Source organism: Gymnoscopelus microlampas (genome assembly GCF_963454915.1).
Source record: "Gymnoscopelus microlampas genome assembly, chromosome: 8".
In the NCBI taxonomy this organism is placed as follows: domain Eukaryota; kingdom Metazoa; phylum Chordata; class Actinopteri; order Myctophiformes; family Myctophidae; genus Gymnoscopelus; species Gymnoscopelus microlampas.
In genome coordinates, this window is record NC_139945.1 from 54,320,754 (window position 1) to 54,348,478 (window position 27,725).

The following is a 27,725-nucleotide window of genomic DNA, read 5'->3' on the forward strand; positions in this document are numbered from 1 at the left end:
CAATAAAGTATTCAATCAATCGATCAAGTCTCTAGGAATGTTTGCAACCATAGTTCATCATTCAGCTGATCTGCATCCTTCCAGTTTGTCGTGGTCAGTCTTTTAGAAGTCATACATCCTGTTGATATGATCTGCTTGTTATGTTTAGACCAAGTTCCTTCCATCGTATGATTCAACAGACACATTACAGGATCACAACCAACAGTTTATCCAATGACCTTTCTCAGAGACTTATGTGGAAAAAAACGCACCTTTCTCAAATTTAAAAGTTTTAAATCCCTGAAATAGACAATGTGTGCACATGTGTGTCCTTGAGCAAGGCATTGCACCTGTCATTGTTCAAGTTGCTCTGGATGACTGTCCTTAAAAAGTCTTGTCTTCATCTTCAGAAAGAAAAAGAGAAGTAAGTTGACTGGATACTGAAGGTATTTTAAGTACATCAGTACAGTTCTACATCAACCCAATTTGTTTCGAGAGGTATGGGTCGATATCATAAAGAATGAATATCATGATTGAACTTGCAGCAGTTCCCTTGCTCATCACTGTATCGATGACAAAACGAGCCTTTTCATTTTTCACTTGCTCCACACGGGCTTCATCATACTCTTCTTTGATTATCACCTTCTTCTGGAAAAGTTCGTCCAAGACACCATTGAGAACTGGATGTGAAACGCTGTTGATGAAGCTGCTCCGCACATCAAACAGTCTGCCTTCTGCTGGAAGACTCAGTGTGTGCTGAACTTGTTGTTGTTTTAGACCCGAAGCTGAAAGGTCTAAACAGTGCTCCCATGCACAGTCGGAGGTGCTACTGTCTTTTAGAAGCAGCTTAACATCTGTAAACCTTCCCTTTAAAATCATTTCAAATGTCGGCAAGTAGTTGTGATCGGATGACTCTACAAATCTTGCCCTACTTGGTTGAATTGTGATGGATTTCCCCTCAACTTGAGGGGAAGTGCAGAGGGTGTATTGTTGCTCTGCGATTAGTTCACACGGAGGGATTTCAATGAAAATCTCTTCTCTATTTCTGCTCCTCCTTTCAATCAGCACTTCCCTCAGCACAACATTCTTAGGTAGCAGCAACACTTTCAGGGTTGATCTGGGATAATCATCAGCCGGTGGTGTATAAAACGGTAACACCAATGCCTGGATTGAATTGGGCCCGAAGAACATCGCTTTGATCTCTTTGATGATACCAAATAAAGATAACACAGTAACATCTATGATGACATGAGTTTCTGTGATCACATTGGGTTTGATCAGCTCAAAGCCATCATCATCCATCACATGGACAACAGACAAGGATTTGCTTCCACCCATGGAGAGGATCTCACAATGTGGAAATTGTAACTGACACACAGACCCCTGAGAACCTTTGATGTCAAAAAGCGGTCCTGCAGGCCTCTTCATGCCAAGCTGGGATAGAAGCCCTCGGTCCCACATGACTGTCTTGTAAGTCACATATCCCTCTGTCTTCATATTAAACACCAGGTTGGTCACATTGCATTGGAACAGTCCTGCTTGGGTGCAGTGGAACCTGTAGCTTTCCTTGTTTTCTACAACAATGATATCAGGTGTAATTGTCTGTGTTTTGTCCAGTAGTGTAACATCATTAACGCTGTGGGACCGCTTGGCTCTGAAACTTGTCTTGTTCTCTAAACATGGAATTTGGCTCAGTGAGGATAAGCTGTGAGAACGAGGCAGAGAGATGGATTCTTCTATCCTCAAACCACTGAAGCATGAACTTAGATCAGTTTCATCTTGGAGCTCCAGAGAGCGATGTAGAGAGGACTGTGATTCTGTAACAGGATGGTCTTCCATCTCACCATGCAAAAGAATAGTTCCCTAAAAAACAGAAAAAAAGGAAATATATTCATGGATATTAAATAAACACAAATAAAGAGTAACAAAATAAGACTGTTCTACAGCTCTTACAATTTAAATATCACTCAATGCTGACTGATTGTTGTGATTCCTGACTCTTTGCCAATGTTTTAACATGCCTTGCCTCAAAGGTGCTCTACTAGTACATGGCGCTCAGGCTACACAAAACCACATCGATAAGCAGTACCGCCGCTAGGCACACACGCACCACGCACTGTGCGAGGGGCCACCAAAATGAGCTAAGCCGATCATCTAAATGACTAAATGATTCATGCTTTTTGTTAAATGTAACAAACGCAACACAACTATGATTAGGCACCTAAGCATTCGACCATTATAGGCAATAAGATAAGCCTATACTGATATTTTCTCCACCTAAATAATCCCGACGTGCGCGTGTCCATGGATGAGGTGGTGGATCTGCTCAGAGCTGAAGTGGCCCCTCCTCCTCGTCCGGTCTAGCAGTGAGTGAGCAGCGTGCATTTGTTTTGAAATGTATTTAAAAAATTAAGAAGTGATGGGATATGGGCCCCAAAAGGCAACAAGAACCGGGTGGCAGAGAAGAGAAAAAACTATAAATTGGGAGATGAGGCTCAAGCATCACTTGCAGGTATGTACAAGTGTTAATTAACACTAACATCAGGACAAATGGCGAAAGTAGCCGATCCACATGCTTTATGGGCTCTGCCTGTTTTAAATCCTACCAGATAGTTCATTACTGTACATTAATTTGAGTTTGACTTGGGTTAATAATGATTTCACCTCTGGTTTATCCTCCATCTTCACATCAGGTTGACCTTCGACCTTCTTGCTCTCTCCCTGTGCTCCCCCCTCCTCATCCTCCTCTTCCTCCATCTTGGAGCTTCCTGTCTGGACATGCTGGGAGCCGAGGTCTGTACTGCTGCTGACTGATGCTGGAGTGTAAGTCTGTCCTTCTGTCACCATAGAAGAACTCTGAGACAGCTGTGATGGATGGATGGATGGATGGATGGATGGACGGACGGACGGACGGACGGATGGATGCATGGATGGATGGATGAAAAAAGAAAAATATTTTTCAGATCATTTTGAATATTGCCTCTGACAAATATTCAATTTTATATAATAGATATTATATATAAAATTAAAAACTAAAAAAAAACTAAAACACTTAACCCATTAAATCCACGTCAGAGTTTAATATCATAATGTACTCACCAGTGCCAGCGATTTATTTCTTTATTTTTCACGTCACCACAGACCTCGCTAAATACCTTAAGATCGTGCATTAAACTGTTTGTAGACACACAGGGTAGGTGTGTGAGTGGGCCAGGATGAAAAAAGAAAAATGATTTTTCAGATCATTTTGAATATTGCCTCTGACAAATATTCAATTTTATATAATAGATATTATATATAAAACTAAAAACAAAACAAAAAACTAAAACACTTAACCCATTAAATCCACGTCAGAGTTTAATATCATAATGTACTCACCAGTGCCAGCGATTTATTTATTTATTTTTCACGTCGCCACAGACCTCGCTAAATACCTTAAGATCGTGCATTAAACTGTTTGTAGACACACAGGGTAGGTGTGTGAGTGGGCCAGAGAAGACCGTTTCAATCGGCGACATTCCATTTTGCAGTTGTCGCGGTTTATGTTAAACAGCGATCAGCGAGGAGAAAAAAACAACCGAGATAATGGCGGATTAGGGGAAGATTTAGAGCGACGCCGGATGGGAACGAAAATCTCCGGATACGGATATTTCCATATCCAGGTGTGCTACAATGAAGTGTGTCACTGCGAGGGAGGCCCACAATGAAATGTGAACCTGCGAGAAAAAAAAAAAGAAAAAAGACCACTTCGCGTACATCTACGCGACTGGCATGCTGCGCAATTATTTAGGTTCGCGATTTTTCGCGTAGATCTACGCGATTGCCACGCAATGTGTTAAGACCTGAGGCCGATTCTACAAAATGTCTTCTAAATCCAGTTCTATAAAAACAGTTCTTTGAAACAAACCTATGTTACTATAGTGGTTTGCAAACATTTTCATGTCAAGGACCCGAAAATGTATATCTATTTGGCCGCTGACCCCCATCTCAAAATATTTTGTTCCAGGGACCAGAAGCAAAGATACAAGTTACAAATGTTCGGTTTAAAAATACATATTCAAAGATTTGCACACAATTTCTCAAAAATAGCCAATAGTTTTGAATAGCCAAAGTATAAAATAATGCTTTTTAGCTCAAATCTCAAAGCTAAAAATGACACAGATGCTTCTCCCGGTCCTAAAGGGTTAAACTAAAATTTTAAAGGCTTTACAAAAAAAAACTAAACATACATGTATATGAACTATAGCATAACTATAATATCTCAAGACTGCTTCTGCTAACAGCAACACCACTGCCTTAAACATGTAGTGTTGCTGCTTCTGTGTGTAGGAATACACACAGAAGCAACCGGGAGGAAGTGGACTAAGAAAGGGGATGAGCCAAGCCAGGTTCCTGTTTATACATAAAAAAGGAGGTGGTGCCCCCAGATTTACCCCCCCCCCCCTTTGTTTTATTGAAAACTATAATAACCTTGTCACCAGGAGGATGGGGAGGTGTTGATGTCTGATCCATGGACTTCATCTCCATCTGAGCAGACTGTTTCATCTCTACAGAAGAACAACAAACAAACATTCAGTACACATGATGAGTATAGAAGACATGAGGTCTGATACATTGTTTTATGACTGTACATAAATATCACTGTAAACTCAATGAACCATATTCACACAGCAGCCATTTTAAATCATACTTGGAGGTTAGCCCCTCCCCCTCCAGTATGATGTAAGAGTTAAATGGACAAAGTGTGAACATGTTATAGTTTAACCACATCAACTCACTATTCTGGACAGGACTTAATAGATGAACATTCTGTGAAAATGTACAAACATCTGGTGAAAGTCTACAAGCTCACAATGGGCTGTGTATGTGTGTGTGTGTGTGTGTGTGTGTGTGTGTGTGTGTGTGTGTGTGTGTGTGTGTGTGTGTGTGTGTGTGTGTGTGTGTGTGTGTGTGTGTGTGTGTGTGTGTGTCAGGGGTCGCGCTAGTATTTGAATCTGCCGGTCCCAATGTCCGGAATGATTCAAATTTATCGGACATCTGATAAAAATACCGGTCATAATTATATTTATGCATTAATTACAAGCAGGTGCGTAAATACAGCATAACACGTAGGCCTACAGAATTATATTTTGGATTGAGCTATTTGAACATGAACCATGATGAACGAGTAATATACACATTTTATATAGCATGGTCATCTTGCACAAATACATTCATTACTTACATTACCATTTGCGCATGCTGCGTCACTGCATGCGTAATGGTTTCTCAATAATAAATTGCGTTTGAACGCATTTTCTAATCAAAGGGCACTGCACAAAAATGGGCATTTCAGATTAATCCTTCTTAACGTGGCTCAGCTGACCTGTTAGGGTAATAAATTATAGACCACTACTCACTCACAGGTGGTTATACTGTATAGTTAGGCAGTGGATGCCGTAGTGCGTCTAGTTGGGATAGCCGTGGGAAAGTTGATGAGTTGTGAGAATCTTGTTGTCTCCTCATAGAGCTATTCAGTTCAAAGTGGTAACGTTTTAACGTGTCCACCTCATAGAGTTAAAAATAGGTTCACCTTTATGATTAACGTTGTGTTTCATCTGGATGCCACAGTTGCAGTAGCCTATAGCTGTTGTGAAGACTATTTACGCATCTGTGTTCGATGTTTCATCTTCAAATTGCATTGTTGTTAAACTATAGTAGGGCAACTTGCCAACTTTACTCACAAGTGCCCTTGTAATAGCCTAGTGTCTGTGACATATTCTAACTCGTAATGATACAACTTGTGTGTGACTGTTAAATACACAACTTTATCTAATATAACCGGACCGCGGTCTCTGTCTGACTGTCGTGCAGACCAGAGTTATAATATATAGTAACAACTACGCAGCAACTCTTTTCTTCCGGTCATACCTTCACAATAAAGTGTCTCCTATTTACCTCCCAATTTAGCACGTTTTACATTGGTTAGTATTAACAGGAAATAGGTGTAACTTAACAGCGTGTGACACACTCTTTCTCTCTCTCTCGCTCTCTCTCTCTCCCAGAAACACACACACGCTGTTAAGAGAGAGAGAAAGAAAGATCTCGGGCGCTCCCGAGAGAGAGAGAGAGAGAGAGAGAGAGAGAGAGAGAGAGAGAGAGCTTGCAAAGCAGAGGATTTGAAATGTGCCTGATTTGCGGTGATAATGAATGAACTGCAGTGTCATTGTCAACCGGTCAGGGTGTCCGGAGAGATGTATTTTTTCCGGTCTTTGTCATAACAAATCGGTCAAAACCGTCAATTATCGGACTAACGTGACCTCTGGTGTGTGTGTGTGTGTGTGTGTGTGTGTGTGTGTGTGTGTGCGTGTGTGCGTGCGTGCGTGCGTGCATTATATTGTATTAGCCAATCCTGAGGAAAACAATCGTTGATCGAGATCGATCTTGATCCCTACAGTGAGCTCCCAAGCTACAATGGGCTTACAGTAAAGTGTAAAGTGTAAACTGTAAAGTGGATAAAATACAGCACTAAACCAATAGCATAGCCTGATTTAGGCATCAAAAATACCGTTTTTGGTCCCCAAATCAGGCAGTGTGTGGGATAATGAAACCCCAGTCATGCTAGTGTTAAAGTGGATAAAATACAGCACTAATGAAGCTAGTGCTGACCCAAAATGAACAGTATTGTAAGTGATCAAATTATTAGACTTGTGTACGTATTCAACATTACATTTTTGAATAGGCCTATTTCTAAACTTTGTTGCAGTATATGTAGAGAGCTAGCAACACAATTGTACCCTTTGTATATGGAAAAAACGGAAATAGATCCTACTGTATAATTATAGCTATTGATTTTAAGTAGTCAGGTGGTCTTACCAGGCAGTGCTATCTTGGTGGGCAGTGCCTGCTGTTGAGTTGGGGGTGGAGGTGGAGGATCCTGGATTATCTTTACATAGTTGAGAGGAAACATTCCACTGAAGACTCGCAGCTGTCCCAGTGCCCAGCCCTCATCTACATACTCCTGCAGTGTGATCACGTCTCCCTTGCAGAAGGTCAGCTCATCGTCCTGCTCTGCCTCATAGTCAAACATCGCCACGCACCTTTGACCAGACTGTTTCATCTCTACAGAAGAACAAACAAACATTCATTACACATGATGAGTAATACTGTAAACTCAATTCACCATATTCACACAGCGGCCATGTTGTTCTTACATCATACTTGGAGGTGGCCCCTCCCCCTCCAGTATGAAGTAAGAGTTAAATGCACACAGTGTGAACATGTTAGTTTAACCACATCAACCAAATTAATCAAATAGTCGAATGCCACAAAGAAAGATTTAAGCAAACTCCAATTAAGGCAGAACAAGGCAGCACGGCTTGCTCTCCAATGTCCTTTTAGAACTAACATCAACGCAATGCACTTCCATTTAGAATGGCTGAAGGTTTAAAACAAAATTACTTCTGCACTGTTATTTTCAATATGGAAGGTTTTACAATCCAAACCCTATCATTTCGGTCATCATATACATACTGTATGCCACCAAACAAGCAACACAAGGCCGGTTTTCACTTCCCAGGGCAAACACAAATTATTTGAAGCGCACAGTAGAATATAGAGACATGGAAGCACGACTTCTTTACCACTGTTAATGACCAAACTAACATAGAAATCACTATTCAAAAAGCTAATAAAGAGACTCCTGGGAAAATATTTGTTGTAGGACGTACCAGATTGTTTTTAATGCATTTTAATTAGTCATATACTGCATCTGTATTTAAAATAATTTTGTATATGGACTATAAAGTTTAATGTACTTTTTTTTTTTTTTTATGTTTTGTTTTTTTAAATGTATGTATTGTTTGTATATGTGGACCCCAGGAATAGTAGCGGTGCTTTAGGGCACAGCTAATGGGGATCCCAACAAATAAACAAATAAACAACTATTCTGGGCACAACATAATAGATGAACATTCTGTGAAAATGTACGAACATCTGGTGAATATTATTTTTGACAAAGATTTTTGGTGTAGAAGGGAAAAGGGAGTGGACCAAGTACAGACCCGTGGGGGACCCTGGTCAACAAAGTAGAAACACTTAAACTTTAAGTGGTTAAGTGTGCGTGCGTGCGTGCGGCTAGAACCTTACCCATCTTCATCTGACTCTTTTCCATCAGCTGAGACTTCTTCTCATTAATCAGTTTCCTGTATTCCTCCTATATTTCTCACATGAACAGACAATGAGAGAGTGAAGCTACATCAAGCTGTTAACAGACTTAAACAGAGCTGACAACTCTCACGCAATGAGCATGAGACACACATGAATTAAATTATTGTATCTGAAGTAGCCCCACCCATTAACTGTAGTGACAATTAGAAATTTTAGGTGCGTGTGTGTTTGTGTGTGTGTGTGTGTGTGTGTGTGTGTGTGTGTGTGTGTGTGTGTGTGTGTGTGTGTGTGTGTGTGTGTGTGTGTGTGTGTGTGTGTGTGTGTGTGTGCGTGCGTGCGTCCCTTGTATGAAGGACGCTGTGCACATTTACGCTCATGTCATCCATTGATCATTACAGTATATCCCCAGATGTTGCCGATAGGGGGATCAACAACATAGATTTTAAAATTAACTAATGTTCTATGATCTACACATCCATAATGTTAGCTGCCAGGTGTACACTGGAATGTTCTCTGTCCGGTCAAGTTTGTAACCTTAGTTTTTATTAACTGAATTTGACATACGTCTAATTATTTATAACTCCTCTGTGTGTCAAGCTGCGCTGCCAAGAGCAGGCAGTTAAAAGGGGAGGGACCTTTGGATTCATGCGTGTGCAAAAATAATTTTCAAGCATTTTTCAGCGCGTTATTAGCTTGTAGATTTGTTCTATACGTTAACAAGAGAGAGAGAGAGTTCTATTGCTGAGGTGAGTGATTAAAGGGATTTGACAATTTAGAATACTATGTGCAGTCTGTCTTGACTTTATAGCTATCAGACTTTTATGAAAATCAATGTGAATATTGAATAGGAAACATATGGTGCACACATCAGTCAAGGTGCACCATATGACCAATAGGAGAGTAAGAGTATTCATCTCTACACAGGCTGTTACACTGACTCCTACTGTCACTATATTTATTATGACTGTGAATACACTCCAGTCATTCCCACATACAGTGTACACATTATACTTCATTTGATATCTAAGTGATACATTCTAGTTAATTGCATTCAATCATAAAGATATATTAATGAGTGGTTATTATCAAAGATGGCTCTTTAATTGCTTCAGTTATCAAATCAATGTCTCTGTTTAGCTTGTTGATGTATGAAATGAAAACATTTACCCATATTGTTCCCATGTTAGTTAAGCCTGTTAAAGTATCAACCTCACTATCAAAATGCACCAGAATACAGGAAATGATATCTGCTCTATTAAAACGTTTCTGGGGGATGACCCCCAGACGCCCCACCAAAATGATCACACCCACACTATTAATCACCACCTACAGTACCACCAGTTTCTGCCTTACAATTACTTGATTTCATCATTGAGGGTTAGCTTTGGAAAATGATAGCACACCCACCCAGTATAACCAGCTGTACCTGGTTGGGGTATTACAACTGGTGTGGTAAACTGGGTGCAACATTAAGTACAACAATTAATACAAAACATAAGTTGGCGTGCGGTGGTGACCCCATACATGGGTCGATAAATTCATTATACCACTACTAATAATAATAATATTTGCTGCACACGTCACCAAATCTCACTCTAAGGTTTTCTGAAAAGCTAAATAAAAGACTGGACAGATCAGGGCCTCACTAGGTATAAGAGAACAGTTTAATCTAAGTACACTGTTGCTTCCCTATTCTGGGGCAAACATTATGTGGAAATAGCAGATCTACAAGCTCACAAGAGCATAGATCTGTAGAGGGAAATTGAACAGGATCCCTGAGGATCCTGTTCAATTTAATAATACATTATTAATAATAATACATTTTATTTGTAACACACTTTATATTTGAACCAAATCTCAAAGTGCTATATATTTTTTTTTAAATAATAAAAAAAACAAAGGTCAGCTATACACAGTTAAGAAAAAAAAGGTTAAGCAAAACACACATGGCATCACTGAGTCCATCTAGGCAAAAGCCTTGTTAAATCAAAATGTTTTTTAAAGTGTCAACGGACTGTGGTGCTCTCAGATGGTCAGGGAGGGCATTCCTCAGCTCAGGAGCAGCTGAGCAGAAGGCCCGGTCCCCCATGGTGCGGAGCTTCGTCTTGTGGGGTTTGAGTGTGTTTGAATTTCCAGAGTGGAGGGACAGGGTGAAGGACATTTAAGTACATAATATGGTTTAAATTGTTATTAAAGCTAACTACAAGATCACATCATGTCGCATCGCGAGGCTTCATGAGCTTGTAGATCTGCTATTTTCACTACTTTTGAGTGACACACTTGTATAATGAAATGGGGTATTAAGTTATGTGGGGGGGGTTGAAATGTGGAGATACAACGTTTCTGCCGGACAACAACGATAATTAACCCTTTATACATAGTTGAACGCGGTCCCTGAGGGTCTTTTCTCTCAACACCAAATCTGTTTGCCTAAAATAGCTGATCTAAAAGCTCACAGCGGGTTACATTGTGATTCATTGTAAGCTTGTAGATCGGCTATTTTCGTCAAATGTTCACCTCAGAATAAGGACGCTAAGGTTCATGTGGTTACCTGGCATCCCTATTTTGGACACCTTTTTGAACATTTTAAAACATGTATTTTATTTTTTTATGTCACTGAATGACATATTGTAGTTCATGTATTCATTAGAACATGTAAATAAACGTCATGGAGAGAATATTAGGTTCTTACCAGGCTGTTAGCTGACTCATACATGTTCCTCTCTATGTTCTGAGCATCAGCCTCCAGGTCCTTAATGTCCTCAGCCGGGTCTCCTGTTGACATGAACTCTACACTGCTCACCAACACACAGAGAATGAAAGAGACAAACTCAGATTCAACTCATCATATAATAAGTGATAATTGTTCAGCCTGTCTGGGGTCTAGAAGATGGTGAGAACACATTGTATTGGTTCTGCTTTCTGTGTGATGAACACTCACAGCATGCGGACATAGATGTCACGGTGGCTCTGTCTGTAGTCTTTATGCCAAGACTTCATCATGTCTGCTGCAGAGAGAGGGAGGGCTGTGATGGAGTCCAAGCTGAGAGAAAGACAATGATAGAAAAGACAAAGAAATAGAAAGAGGAGGGAGAAAAAATGAGGAACACATGCTGTTATGACATAATATTCGATATGACATATCTCTAACTGTACAGGTGGAAACAGACAGTTTGCCCTTCATAGTGTAAACACCTCCCCACCCAACTCTCTCTCTCTCTCTCTCTCGCTCTCTCGCTCTCTCTCTCTCTCTCTCTCCGCACTTATGGATCTCTTTGTGTCAGTCCGTGCGACGCGTGGTTCGCGGCCCCAGCCGGAGCGGCTTGGAGCGGCAGGCGGTCCTTCAGCTAAATGTAGCCTAGTTACTGGACACCACTGTCGATTGGTCTATCCAGCCCAAGTCGGTATCATACATCAGTGGTTTTCATGTCAAGGACCCCCAAATTTAAGTGTCAATTTGGGGGTCCTTGACAGCCTGCGGATCCCCATTTGAAAAGATATGCCAGGGACCCCCATAAGAGAAGATTTTTAGGGCTCTCTAGCAGTGATTTCCAACCATTTTAATTTTAAGGACCCCCAGTTTGACATGCATTAGGCTGCGGACCGCCATTTAATGGCATTTATATCTCTGGGACCCCAATTCATATTGTAAAATCAATGTTAATTTAACTCTGAGAGTGTACAGATGGAACCAAATGGACCCGTTAGGGTCCATTTGGTTCCATTTGTACACTCTCAGAGTTACAGACCCATAAGGGTCCATTTGGTTTGAGAACAAATGCCATCAGCGTTAATGCAAGCGAGAGAAACGTGAATAAAACACAATATGCAAGTATATTTGGGAAGCGGCTTAGTTTGGGTTGAGTTGCTGGCTCGTCATAGCAGAGAGGTCTGTAGGCGCAACTGCGCCGCTGTAATCCGGGGAGCAGGGGCGCACTTATGGTGCTGCTGGCCGCGGAGATGGTTGCTGGTGGTGGCGGGTCTGGCGTTGTGGTGGGCGCTGCTGGTTGTGGCCCCACTGGCCCCCCACCAGCAGCCGCTGGTGCCTGGCAAGAGAACCGGTTTGACGGGGAAACCGTTTTTTAATGGCCACCCATTAACAATTCGGCCGAATGCAAATAAGCCCGATTTGAAAACAAAGGCAAATTTCTGTGGTTGGCAACAACAGAATAGGGTGAGGGGTGCTAATGTTGTTATGTTGATTTTTTTGTTTTTCTTTCCCCTGGGGGAGCAGAGTTTTATTGGTGCTCAAAGTGGGGTCTGGGGACACCCCTGGGACCCAGGGGTGTCCCCAGACCCCACTTTGAGCACCAATGCGCTCATCTTCAACAGGAGTTGGATGGGATGAATACATAATGAATACATAAACGCATTTTGATTGGTCAAAGGTCTAGCAGTCGCCAGCGAATTTCCGCAAAATACGACTGCTGTCCGAATAAATAAAAGACGCATTTTCGAATTAATGAGGCCATAACATAACATAAATAATGGGAACAAACGATACCGAACAAACTTCAGTAATATTTCTCTGGCGGAGCTGCAGCTGATAGATATAGATATAGATAAAGATATAGCTTACAATGGCGAAACAATATTATTTATTATTATTAGGCTATTTAGTTAATTTAATGCGGGGTATTTAGAAACAAATATTAATATCTAAATTGTATCAATGCCACTAACCTGGATACATGCATGTGATAATAATGTTATATTTTTTAGGCTACACGATCACACAACGCGATGCAGCACATATATCAGGCGTTCACATGATGCGGTGCAGCACACATATAATCACGCCTGCTTTCTGCGCTGAACGCACGCACACACGCACGCACGCACGCATAAAAAAAAAACAAGTCACATTACACGACACGTTCACACGCTGATGCAACACGGCACGCTTGCTTTCGTGTAGTGTATGCGCAGAACGCACACACACACGCACGCACGCACGCACGCACGCACGCACGCACGCACGCATTAAAAAAAATCACACGTTCATGTGACGCGTCAAGGTTTGACGTGGCACGGAACGAGCGCCATAACAAGCCAGCACTGCACACGTGCGCGTGCGCACACACACACACACACACACACACACACACACACACAAGCCAGCACTGCACATGTGCGAGGCAGCACTGCACACGTGCCTGCGCGCGCACACACACACACACACACACACACACACACACACACACACACACACACACACACACACACACACACACACACACACACACACACACACGCGCGCGCGCGCACACACACACGTAACATGCAGACCTGCGATCCGCACCAAACTTGCCACCAACTGGTGAGAGGTCTGCCATCACATGAGCCACACCAGGGACCACGTGTGACACCATTGCCAGTTCCCAGCATCGAAAACCTATGAAACTTGCTAGGTGCACTTAGATGGCCAATAGAGGCAGGCTGTAACTGCTTAAGCCCCACCTCCTCTTTGTTCCTATTGGCTGGGTATTAAACAGCCATAGCTCCAGTACCCAGCTTGCTAAACTTCCGAAAATTGCTCGGTGCACTTAGACGGCCAAGTGGGACAGGCTGTAATTGCTTAAGCCCCGTCCCCTCTGTCTTCCTGTTGAGCAGCCTTGAAATTAATGGACAGGGATTTAACATTGTTCCTGTAGTTCATATAGCTTAATGAAATTAACTCATCAAAGGCACCACTCTCTTCAAACTGGGTGTGACTTTTTATATTCCATCCTGATCTGCTAAGATTGGCTTCCAACGTTTGCAGGATTGGTCCGTTTTGAACAAAATGTCTCACATCATGAACGCAGTGTGAAACTTTGCTGGCCCTCAATAAGGTACCTGTCCTGGCGGAGACCTTTGCTCCAAGGAGTATTTTTCTAGTACTTCTACTCCACTACATCTCGGGGGCAAACGCTGTAATTTTTAAATAATTTAAATTGTGTAAAGTAACTAGTTACTTTGCCGATTTGTACAATCCTACATTAACCACTTAAAGGACAACTTTGTTTTTTTACAACCAATGTTTATGTTTTAGATTGTAATTAAAGTAAATAAAAGATGAGTGCTAAAATTTTTAAATGTACTGCTTTCTATAGTTTTAGCAATTTTCACAATCTTTTTTACAGTGTTTTCACAGTGGGCGGGGGCATTCTGTCCGGTGGCTAAATATGTATTTTTTTTAACACATTAACCCGGCGTTTTCTTTATTATTATTTACAGTAGCTCTTCTAGCCCCCAATAACTCACATCTGGCCATCTCAGACAGCCGGACCTTTTTTATTGTGTAAAAAAGGCATATTTAGCCACCGGACAGAATGCCCCCGCCCACTGTAAAAAATATTGCAAAAAATGCTAAAACTATAGAAAGCAGTAAATGAAAAAAAAATTACACTCATCATTTATTTACTTTAATTACAAGCTAAAATATAAACCTTGGTTGTAAAAAAACAAAGTTGTCCTTTAAGCCCTATTTAATACTTTGGTTATTTTAAAATAAGGGATCTACAAGCCCAGAAAATGTAAAGATGTGATTACTTTGGTACTGTAAGTATATTTTGATGACAATCCTGTGTAGCCTACTTGTAGGCCTAATAGAGGATTCCTATATTTTGGTATTACTACTTTTACCTTAGTAAAAAACAAACAAGCAAACAAAAATACAAAAGTGAGGACAATGTGAGTGTGCTTGCTTGCCAGTGAGCAACACTAATGGATTACAACTCTGTGAATTACAATACATTATAATCCTTGCAAGAAATGTCTGTGATTGTCATATCAAATAACTACCTGTTTCATGTCCAATATTTTTATGTTAAAGTCATGTTTGTATTTGTATTTGTATTAATGTCATTCTTACATTTGGTCTGAAACTCGAGGTTTTTCATTCCACGTAGACGAAAAGCCAGATCCTTTGCTTGTCCTAGACCCATGGCCAGATCCTCTGCTTGTCCTAGACCCACAGCCAGATCCTCTGCTTGTCCTAGACCAATGGCCAGATCCTCTGCTTGTCCTAGACCCATGGCCAGATCCTCTGCTTGTCCTAGACCCATGGCCAGAGTATAATGATCTTGATCTTCTTTTTGTCCCAGACCGATAGCCAGTGTTACTGTCCCAGAAGGAGAGACAGTGGTTTCAGTTATAAATATATAATTATGTTTTGTTTATGTGAAATTCATGTTAATTCTGGGCAACAAAAAAAAGGATTAATTTCATTATGAATAAATAGTATTAAAAGTGACAATAAGGTAAATAAGGTAAAAATGCTGTGCCCATTGCACAGAGGGTTTACGGTAATTGGGCAGGAGTCACATGTCACGCCAATTGGTACACATTATCTCTATGATCAAGACAGATCAGTCCGATTGCTGATATTCCATCCTGTGGCTTCCAAAGTTTGCAGGATTGATCCGTTTTGAACAAAATGTCTCACATCATGAACGCAGCGTGAAACTTTGCTGGCTTACAATAAGCTACCTACCCTGGCGGAGACTTGTGCTCTGAGGAGTACATTTTTCTAGTACTTCTACTCCACTACATCTCAGGGGCAAACATTGTCATTTTAATATTATAGAATAATAATATTATATTATAATTTAATAATATAATATAGTAACTAGTTACTTTACCGATTTGTACAATCATACATTAACCACTATTAAGCCCTATTTAATACTTTGGTTATTTTAAAATGGGTGATCTACAAGCCCACGACGTGTAAAGATGTGATGCATTAATGCGACATTACTTTGGTCTGCAAGTATATTTTGATGACAATCTTGTGTACTTGTAACAGAGGATTTTAACATTTTGGTATTGCTACTTTTACTTTAGTAAAAAACAAACAAGCAAACAAATATTAAAAAGTGAAGACAATGTGAGTACTTGCTTGCCAGTGGGCACACTAATGAATTACAACTCTGTGAATTACAATACATTACGATCCTTGCAAGAAATGTCTGTGATTGTCATATATCAAATAACTACCTGTTTCATATCCAATATTTTCATGTTAAAGTCATGTTTGTGTTTTCGAGTAAAAACACAGTTGAAGTTCGAATCATGTCAAATTTTAAATAATTGAATTCTTACATTTGGTCTGAAACTCGAGGTTCTTCATTCCACCTAGACCCATAGCCAGAGTATGGAGATTCTATGCGTGTCCTAGACCCATAGCCTGGTGCAAATAAAAAATAGAAAAAGAAAAGTCGAAACAAAATAAAATCAGATGCTAAATGCCAAACTATGAATACCTCGTCAAGAGTAAGAGGATGTGTTTATCTCTCACCCATTGACTTCATCATATTCTCTACAGGAGAAAAACAAACAAACATTCATGATGAGTATAGAAGACACGAGGTCTGATACATTGTTTTATGACTGTACATCAATATCACTGTAAACTCAATTAAAGGAGCATTTCACCCCTGGAAGAAACTGCAATCACTCAATGGTAATAGTATTTGTAGTAGATAACAGTAGCACCATTTAAAATTTGCACCAGAAAAATAATGAAATCTGTGTGTTTGACTAGGGTTTGACTGGACTGCTGCATTACTACAATGACCATAATGCTTTGGTGCACTGCCCCTGCTTGTGGGGAGGGGAGGTTGCATGTGGGTGTGACTTCCAACAACAACATACAAACAGCATGCCAGTGTTGCCATGTCTGCTTATTATAAGCGGCTTCTTTCTAAAATGTAGGCCTAGTTGATATTTGGGCTTGTTTCCAAATGTTTTGATTGTTGTTTAAACCAGTGGTTCTTTGTGCCAGGGAGCCCCTAACAAATACTATTTGTTAGGGGCTCCCTGGGAAAAAGTGCAAAATGTGGAATATTTTTGACACATTATGTGTCAAAAATATTCCACATTTTGCACTTTTTCCCCCCTCAAGATTTTTTTGTAAATAGCAGATCTACAAGCTCACAATGGGTCGCGAAGCGTTGTGAGCTTGTAGATCGGCAATTTTCAAATATATAATATCCCATGTCTAGGTAAAGTGCTCTTGGCCTATTTATCTTCTTTTGGGCTTGTTTTCATAGACCTGGTTGCTTATATCTCTCACAATATCTGGCAACACTGGCTGAAGAACGTGTACCTCGCACATGTTCATCTAGTTACATATATGTTCAAGGATTCGTTAGTGAAGTCACATCACTGACAAATCCTTGGTATCTTTATGCAGTTCTACTTCCGTGTCGCATAGTAGTGACATCACTGTCGAATCCTTGGTATTTTGATCCTAGCCTTTCACCAGTGTTTGTTTGTTTACCGTCGCTCCACGCAGTATTTGGATTCTTTCAGGCTTGAGCTTATGAAACACTGAAAACAGGATTATCATTTCATGTCAACATTCAAGTACAACTATCGGAAGATGTAACTCAGGTAAAGTAATGTGTCACTCTGCAGCTAAAGGGGTGGGGATTATTTACAACTCTATGGGGTGGAGTCCAAGAAGGTTGGGGCTGTCTTTGGAGCTGGTCTGACTGTGACGCATCGAGACATGTAGTGCGGAAAGGAATGAGACCATATGGTCGTGACGTAAATAAAGTCACGATATCTTCGAAGACTACTAGATATCTAAAAATACAGATTATACACAAGGATCTTCTTTCTTAAGTCCTAAACTTCATTAAAAGAAGATCTAGTTGCAAAATCGGCAAAATGTCCCTTTAACCATATTCACAGAGTGGCCATTTTGTTCTTACATCATACTTGGAGGTCCCACTGCCCCTCCAGTATGAAGTACGATGGACACAACGTAACCTCGCATCACCAGTCTTTCCACCTCGGAGGAAAGCCTGGTCTGCGTTACAAAAGACCCATATGATCCGGTCTAGGCCACGCCTACTGAAAAAAAAGAAGAAAAAAGAATCCTCTTTCCGGATTCTGCCCATCCGATTTTGCGGTGCCGCTTTGTTTTGGTTCCCCAATCCCTATTTAAATGGAATAGAATTTCCCCGTGGGATAATACCGATGCTAAATAGTCTCCGGATAGTGCACGCACATTTACATTTAAAAAATAAGCTAAACTATGCCGCATCAAGGATTTTATTAGGACGGACCTATTTTGGGGTGAGACGTCTTTCCGGTTCTGCCCATCCGGCCACTTTTTCTTTTTTTTACTTCCGCTCCCGACCGGATCATATACCCGAAAAGGAATGCTGCCCAGGCTAGACACAACGTGAACATGTTTAACCACATCAACACATAAACTCACAATTATTTATTTTTTTCTTAAATGTTTTATCCCACGATTTTGTAACCCAAATTTTACACCCCGTGCCACTTGTCTATGTAATCCTGGGCACTACACTCCCTCTGCCAACCAAGGGAGGCCAGGGCCGAGCTCTTGCCTCCTTCAATGCATGAGAGCCAACTGACAGGGGGGAGTTTCTGGTAGGACGTAGGGCGTGGAAGGAACACGTTATTCCAAACAGTTCCTCTCCCCTCCATCAGGCGCCCCGGCTGGCCAGGGGGAGGCAGTATTGTGACCAGGATTACTGTGTAATGTTTTTGTGAGAGTACCTACCCTAGACTCACTATTCTGAGCAGTCATAAAGGATTATGACATTCTGTGAAAATATCGCTTTGTGAGCTTGTAGATCAGCTATTACTGACAAAGATATTTGGTGTAGAAGGGAAAAAGGAGTGGACCAAGTACAGATCCCTGGGGGACCCAGATCAACAAAGTAGAACCACTTAAACCTTAAGTGTGTGTGTGTGTGTGTGTGTGTGTGTGTGTGTGTGTGTGTGTGTGTGTGTGTGTGTGCGCGCGTGCATGTGTGGCTAGAACCTTACCCATCTTCATCTGACTCTTCTTCTCCAGCTCAGACCTCCTCTCATCCATCAGTTTCCTGTATTCCTCCTGTATTTTACACATCAACAGACAATGACAGAGTGATGCTACAGCAAGTGTTAACACACTGTTCATTAACCAGAGCTGACAACGCTCACATAATGAGCGTAAAACACACACAAATGACCCTCTTCACACAAACTCACGCCACACATCATATTTCTCACGTTGTCAAATCCCCCCAAATGGAAAACTGCGTTAACTCATGCACCACTGAGACATCCACTTCTGCTGGTATTTGAGCCATAAAGTGAATTAAATTATTGTATCTGAAGCTATAGCCCCACCCGTTAACTGTAGTGAAAAGCAGAAATGTTGGGTGTGTGTGTGCGTGCGTCTCTTGTATGAAGGACGCTGCGCGCATTTACCCTCATGTCATTCCATTGATCATTACAGTGATATTCCCAGATGTCGCCGACAGGAGGATCAACAACATATATCTTAAGATTAACTAATGTTCTATGCTCTACACATCCAAAATGTTAGCTGCCGGGTGTAGCATCATGCTGCCGGGTGCAAAAAGAACACATCTTCGATGCGTATTTAGCTTGTATATCTGCCATATATATATATATATATATATATATATATATATATATATATATATATATATATATATAATATACTTAAGTAAAAAATGTGAGTACTTTTTCCACCACTGCTTGTAAGCCCCATGCGGGCGGAGCATCTTGTGGTAAAGGACACTGTAATAAAACAAGAAAGAAATGACTTGAAGTCATATTCTCCCAGGTGGTGTGTGTGTGTGTGTGTGTGTGTGTGTGTGTGTGTGTGTGTGTGTGTGTGTGTGTGTGTGTGTGTGTGTGTGTGTGTGTGTGACTGTGTGTGTGTGTGTGTGTGTGTGTGTGTGTGTGTGTGTGTGTGTGTGTGTGTGTGTGTGTGTGTGTGTGTGTTTGTTTTCATAGACCTGATTACTTGTTTTTCGGATTGCTTGTTTCTCTCGCCAAACCTGGCAACAGAATCTGCGACGCTAAACGATAATAATGTTTTTTATATAAGTGGTGGCAACATTTTTAGACACCACACAGGTCTTCCCAACAATAGCGAAGATTGAAGTCAGTGTGAACATGGCCAAATAATAACTTAATAGCCAAACTAGGTCTAACGAAGCACGCTAGCATTTAGGCTAACCCTCCTGCCTGAGGCTGCAATACAACTTGCACTGTCTGCAACTGTTGCAGTGTGAATGAGGGGAGCGGACAGCGGAGCGATGTTACTGCGGGGGGGCGGGCCGTCTCCCCATTCGTGTGGCCATTGGCTTAAAGGAGTGAAGGACAGCCAATGACAAATAGGTGTCGCTTACCCATAGCTTGGGAGGACGAGGCCGCCCGTGCAGAGTATGGGAAAATATCCCCATTGGCTTAAAGGACAGCCAATGACGCAAATGTGTCGAAAATGTGTCGAATTCAAATCTGTAATATGTCGAAACGATGACTAGTAGGTCTGCCTCTTCTTAGACTCAGGCGCTCTTCGAGCACCTGGTAAAAAAGGCTAACTATCCATCTGTTCATCATGCTAAAAAATGCCAGACAATACTCTTTGCGTTCTCTGGACTTGCTTACACCAATATGTCCCATATAATTGTATGGAGCTTGGAAAACGTTTTCTGCAGTGGTGTAAAGTAACTAAGAACATTTACTCAAGTACTATACTAAGTATTTCCAATTTTCTGTACTTTTACTCCACTACAATTATTTGAAAATTGTAGTTACTAGTTAATTTGTAGATTGATTATTATTACAAAACCACCATTTGAAAACGGCTACGGATCTACAAGCTTGTAGATCTGCTATTTTCAAAAGATGTTTACACATTTGAAAACTTGAAATGGTATATTCTGTATAATGAGTACTTTTATTTTGATGCCAATACTTTCATACTTTTACTCAAGTACATTTTGAATTACGGACTTTTACTTGTAACAGAGTATTTCTATGTTGCTGTATTGATACGTTTAACCCCATGTAAGTAGAACACTGTTAACCTCATGAACCCTAGCCTCCCTATTCTGGGGAAAACATTCTGTGGAAATAGCAGATCTACAAGCTCACAATAGTGTGTAGATCTGTAGAGGGACTGTAGAGGGCCAAGAATAGACCCCTGAGGAACCCTGTTCATTTTAAGTAGGGCTTGTATTGTTAATAAAGCTAAACTACAAGTTCACAACGTGTCTGCTACGACTGTGGTCGTATTTGTGGTTATTACGGGGCCAGAGCTCAGCTCTGGACCTGTTTTATTATTCGCTTTATTCTGTTTCTTCTGCCACTTTTCGCAGTTCTGGCTGAACCGTGCTGTCGCTTTTTACGAAACTCGGCCATATGGTAGATGGTCATGAAAAACGATAAGAAATAATTCTCACACTCATTCGTCAAAAGGTGGCGCTATAGCACTCAATTGAAAAATGCCAACTTTGAACAGGTACAACTCATGCCCTGTTTGACCTACAGCCATGAAACTTGAATGCATTATGCGTCTCCTCATGCTGAACAACTTTCACCCTCTGACTTTTGACCTCTGACCTTTAGATCTCCCACCATTTTGAATTATATGAAAAACAGTCATTGGCTCTTAACTTCAGCATTTTTTCACTTATGGAAAATCCGCTCCCTATTTTATGTCGGCATAGGTCCAAAGTTCATGTGTAAAAGGTTTCGTGCAAATTGCTCAAAAATCCCAGGATTCCATAGATTTTAACTATTGCAGTTTTATGCAATAAAACTGCAATTCAATTTCATCTGCGCCTAAAACATACATGCAGACTCACATTTCTTTGAAACTTTGCAGAAAGGTTGAGGGTCATTCCAATTATCACTGAAACCTTACTCCAATTGGCCAAAGGGGGGCGCTATAGCAATTTTTTGAAAATGCAAACTTTAAACAGGCATAAGTCATGCCTCGTTTGGCCGAAAGTCGTGAAACTTGCTTACACTTGTGCCTTGACTCATGAGGAACACATGTATCGCTTTGACCAGTAAGCTCCGCCCTTAGATTGTCCGCAATTTTGAGCAGTTTGAAAAATACTTGTTTTTGGCAGTTCTGGCTTAACCGTGCATACGCTTTTTACGAAACTCGGCCATATGGTAGATGCTCATGAAAAACTATCAAGAAATAATTCTCACACTCATTCGTCAAAGTGTGGCGCTATAGCACTCAATTGAAAGTGCCAACTTTGAACAGGTACAACTCATGCCCTGTTTGACCTACAACCATGAAACTTCGATACAGACATGCGTCTCTTCATGCCCGACAACTTTCGTGGTCTGACTTTTGACCTCTGACCTTTAGATCGCCCACCATTTTGAATTATATGAAAAACAGCCATTGGCTCATAACTTCTGCATTTTTTCACTTATGGAAAATCCGCCGCTTTTGTTTTGTCGGCAAAGGTCCTAAGTTCATCTGTAAAATGTTTCGTGCAGATTACTCAAAAATCCCAGGAGGAAATAGATTTTAACTATTGCAGTTTTATGAAAATTATTCATCTGCCCCTAACACATACATGCAAGACTCACATTTCTTTGAAACGTTGCAGTAATGTAGAGAGTCATTCCAAATATCACTGAAACCAATCTCACTCCAATTGGCCAAAGCGCTATAGCAATTTTTTTTAAATGCAAAATTTAAACAGGCAAAAGTCATGCCTCGTTTGGCCGAAAGTCGTGAAACTTGCTTACACTTGCCTTGACTCATGAGGAACACATCTATCGCTTTGACCAGTAAGCTCCGCCCTTAGATTGTCCGCAATTTTGAGCAGTTTGAAAAACACTTAAACCCAGGATTTTTCAGCTATTTGCGTGAAACTGTATCATCTGTGTGATCTCCTTTTTCACAGTTCCTTGTCTGTTGGTCCAATGGCGTCTCTCTTAAATGAGTGCATCACAATCTCAAGGTCGCCAGTTCAAGCCTCACTTGATGCAGACTTCATTTAAGTTGAATTGCAAACAACATGACTCTGTCAATGAATACATGTGCAAATGGTAAAGATAACCTGAAATGCTTATTTGAGAGTACGGTTTTTCAATGTATGACATACTTCATTCTGAAAATAGCCGATCTACAATCTCAAAACTTTTCAGATAGAACGTGTTTCTGAGCTTGTAGATCGGCTGCTTTCACTGTTTTCGGTTGCGAGGAGACATACAATTTCTCTATTGGTAAATGGTTTGTGAACGAGTGATCTTAGTGTTGGCTTGGTTCATGACAGAAGGCAAGAGTTTATCATCTTCAACAGACAACATCAGCCTGGACAAAGCTATAGCACTATAGGTAGTGTTGCAGCCTATTAATCCGAAGGTTGAGAGTTCGATTCCTGTTAATGGCAATAGGTTGAGATGTCCAATCAATCCATTCTGTTTCCATCTCTCTCTCTCATCAATCTATTCCGTTTCCACGTCTCTCTTCAATCTATTCCGTTTCCATCTCTCTCTCTCTCTCTCTCTCCAATCTATTCCGTTTCCATGTCTCTCTCTCTGCTGTTAACACAGCAGAGTGGAGACGGCAGACAGACAAGTAGTCACATTTCAGTGACATCAATGTCTACGAGCGCCGAGCTTGAAGAGGAGAATTCTCCTCCCAATCCCGACTGATTTATTTGTTCATGTCTATATTTTGAACATGTCATTTCAGGCTTATATTAATGTTCTCCCTACCGCAGAGCTCCGACGGTACATGACAAATTAAAATGTGTGGGTTTACCGTTATTATTAACTTATTAACTTACCTGAATGTAAATTGGGGAAATAACCCAACTAAATGGAGGAGTGACATGTCCCGAGATTTTCAACTACTTAGTGAATTCTCCAGGTTAATATGAATATACAAATAGTCTTGCAAGATGCTGTTTGGATAATTGTCCAAAATAAATATTCTAAAAAATTATACATGAGATCTGGTTATTGAAAACCTTAAGGGATGCGTCTGTGACATATATACCATGCGACCACTATAGTATATTGTGGATTGTATATTGAGATGGCAGGTATGTCACATTAAAAAGGACAAATAAAACAAATGGGACACTTTATTAGAACACAAAAAAAACGCTCAGTAGTTAACCAGTGAAATTACGGTATTTTACGATGCCATATGAGAAAGCAATGATAACTGCAGTACATCAACGCTCGCGTGGGTGCACTGTCTCAATAGTGGTCGTGAATTTTGTAGTCCCTGTGTGTCTCCATAGGATGGAGGTTCCCGCAGACCTCAGTGCCGCAGGCCAACTGGCCACCATACCTTCTGTTTGTTCAGTTACTTATGAGTTATTTGCGTTGATATAGAGTTGGTATAGAGTATAGGTTGCTTTTGAGCTGGATGATCCTTTTGCATATTGTTTATGTTAGGAAGGTAAGATATTGTATTCTTGGTTCTTTTGGTAGGTCAGAGATATTACATTTCCAATTAGTTATTTTGATTTGTTGATCCAGAACTCCTCCGTTATTCCTAAACTCTTATGTATGACCCAAACTTTGTTATTACTACTTTTTGCACGTTAAACCCTTTGTTTGTGTGGCTACTTGGGAGTTGGGATAAGCGGGAACATATTCATGTTGTGTCTCAGGTACCCCTAGACTGGGGCATAACATGTCAGGTGTCGTTAGCTTGTAGATCTTCTATTTTCACTACTTTTGAGTGACACTGTTGTATGATGAAATGGGGCATTAAGTTGGGTGATTGAAACGTGGAGATACAAAGTTTCTGCCCGACAGCAACGATAACCACATTAACCCTTTATACATAGTTGAACGGGGTCCCCCAGGGCTCTGAAGTAGGTCTGATGCTTTATTCTCTCAACACCAAATCTGTTTACCTAAAATAGCCGATATAAAAGCTCCCATTGGGTTGCATTGTGATGCATTGTAAGCTTGTATATCGGCTGTTTTTCTCGAATGTTCACCTTAGAATGCGGACGCTAGGGTTCACCTGGCACCCCTATTTTAGAAATATTTTTGTTTGTTTATTGCTTTTTTTATTTGAGTGGTGTCAACCACTCCTTCAAGTGACCAAGTGTGTTAAGTCTGTATTTATGTCCATATGAGTACAGCAACAACATCTGCAGCTGATTGCAGCACAAATCTGATGGTCGTGAATATGGTCGTGAATATGGTCTATGCAACACATGTATGGCAATCAGATCATCAGATTTATTCACACAAGTCATATATATATCACAAATCAGAATACAAATCACAAAATGCCACAATATGGTCTATGCAACACATGCACAACTTAAAGACCTGCACCCACACACACAGGCTGACGCACGCACGCACGCACGCACGCACGCACGCACGCACGCACACACGCACGCGCACACGCGCACACACACACACGCAGGCTCAGCACACCATAGACTGTAAAAATAAATGGACAGAGTGACACCAATGGTTTCCACAATCCGTAAATGAAGCCTATTTGTCAACGATTTCAAATCCGCCATCTTTCTATATTGGTTATAACGCGTCATATCTAAGCAACCGGAAATTAATGCTATTGGTTGGGTAGCTTGTCAATCAAGTCATCCCGCCCCTCATAGAGCATACCCTACTTTATCATCAATTTTAAAATAAATGGGACCATAATTTACCAAAACGCATATCATGATGATTGAAAGAACACTTTAAACTAGCGACTGGAAGCATATAGTATTTATGACAATGTTTATTAAAGTAATAAAATCAAGTCTAAAGTTCGTCAAAAACGCACCCACTTGACTGGAGATCTTTCTGACACAGCAGGGGTAAAACTAACATTTATATAACTGTCACTTCCTATATAGACTCAATTTCAAAACCGGATGCTGGCACCATTCACTTCACACTGGGTGTAATGTTTATGTCACTGAATGATGTACAATTAAATCTTGCACGCTACATTGTAGCTCATGTATTCATTAGAACATGTACATACATGTCATGGAGAGAATATTAGGTTCTTACCTCATTGTTAGCTGACTCATATATGTTCCTCTCTATGTTCTGAGCATCAGTCACCAGGTCACTGTCCTCAGCTGGGTCTCCTGTTGACATGTCCTCTACACTGCTCACCAACACACAGAGAATGAGAGAGACAGGGTCAGACATCCATTCGACTCAGCATTCAATGAGTGATAATTGTTCAGCTAGTCTGGGGTCTAGAAGATGGTGAGAACACATTGTATTGGTTCTTCTTTCTGTGTGACGAACACTCACAGCCAGCGGACATGGGAGTCACGGTAGCTCTGTGGGAAGTCTTTATGCCAAGACTTCCTCATGTCTGCTGCAGAGAGAGGGAGGGCTGTGATGGAGTCCCAGCTGAGAGAAAGACAATGATAGAAAATACAAAGGGGCATAGGGAGAAACAATGAGGAACACATATGGTATTATGTCATAATATTATATGATATATCTGTACGAGTGGAAACATGACCTATCAGTGTGTGTGTGTGTGTGTGTGTGTGTGTGTGTGTGTGTGTGTGTGTGCGTGCGTGCGTGCGTGCGTGCGTGCGTGCATGCGTGTAGGCATGTGTGTAGGCATGTGTGACTGTGTGTGTGTGTGTGTGTGTGTGTGTGTGTGTGTGTGTGCGTAGGTGTGCGTAGGTGTGATAGCTCTTTGTAGTGTAAACTAGACCCCCACCACCCACCCAGAGGCAAAATAATGATACTAACAATAACAATAATCATAATAATAAAATAATAATAATTAAAATAAATCCTCCTAAAGGATGTCTAAAAAGGTGGAATTTACCATTTAGATCGAAAATAGCAGATCTATAAGCTTGCGTGTCACATTGTGATCTGTTGGGAGCGTGTAGATCTGCTATTTAAAAAAAATATTAATTTTGAAAAGTAATTTATATTTAGTATTGAAGTATATTTTCAGAGTCAGCTTTATTGTCACATCACAGATTTACAGAAGTAAAAAAAGTGGGTGAAATACATTTTGTGTGCACGTTCTATTGTTTTGTTATTTCCATAGAAATATATTTTAATGTCGAAACCTTTGTACATTTGAATACAGGCCTTTTACTTGTAACAGAGTATTTCAAAATTTTAAAACAACAAGATGACATAAACATATAAATATTGACGAATAAAATCAACCAACATTTTAAAGATCAAAGGTGACAGAGTGTTTGCTGTACCGATCCCTGATCAGCTTTAAACATCTTTTATAAAGACATAAAACCATCCTCATCGTCATCTATCACATAACTGACTGTTTCATGTCCATTATTTTAATATTAAAGTCACCTTTCTGTGTGTTAGTAAAAACAAAGTAGAACAGTTTTAAATTATAAATAATTTTGACATGATTTAATCAATTGCATCTATCAGTTGAGGCTCACACAGATCAGTGATACTTTGTGTGTTCAGGTCCAGGTTCACAACTGAAGTTCAAAGGTAAATCATTTGAACTGTTACTGTTCATAGACATGCAGCTGGATAAGCATAGAAGTTCACACACACACACACACACACACACACACACACACACACACACACACGCACGCACGCACACACGCACGCACGCACGCACGCACGCACGCACGTCAATTATGATGACACATGGAAACCGACATGTAATCTACAAGCTCTTTAAGTGTGATCCAAGAAATATGCTGGGGGTCATTGCAGAGCTCTTAATCTAAACAGCATTTACCAGAGACCCACCCCCAGACTGTTTATCTGTTTGAATGTACATAATGTCTCTTTTTTTACTTCTAGTTTATATTATGTTTTTGCATATT

At 40.6% G+C, this 27,725-nt stretch overlaps 1 protein-coding gene across 1 annotated transcript in view; it reads right to left on the reverse strand.

Moving 5' to 3' along the window:
• Window positions 1-450: 450 nt before the first annotated feature.
• Window positions 451-27,725, reverse strand: part of LOC311050651 (uncharacterized protein) — a gene marked incomplete at its 3' end in the record, with an annotated part of 141,064 nt that continues 113,789 nt past the window's right edge. The window contains exons 4-10 of the mRNA XM_084064737.1: window positions 26,188-26,289; window positions 25,936-26,035; window positions 18,925-18,991; window positions 6,835-7,080; window positions 4,450-4,526; window positions 2,644-2,844; window positions 451-1,842 (exon numbers count right to left, since the gene is read on the reverse strand). Of these exons, the coding sequence (XP_083920863.1) occupies window positions 451-1,842; window positions 2,644-2,844; window positions 4,450-4,526; window positions 6,835-7,080; window positions 18,925-18,991; window positions 25,936-26,035; window positions 26,188-26,289 (2,185 nt within the window). The remainder of the gene's footprint in view (window positions 1,843-2,643; window positions 2,845-4,449; window positions 4,527-6,834; window positions 7,081-18,924; window positions 18,992-25,935; window positions 26,036-26,187; window positions 26,290-27,725) is intronic.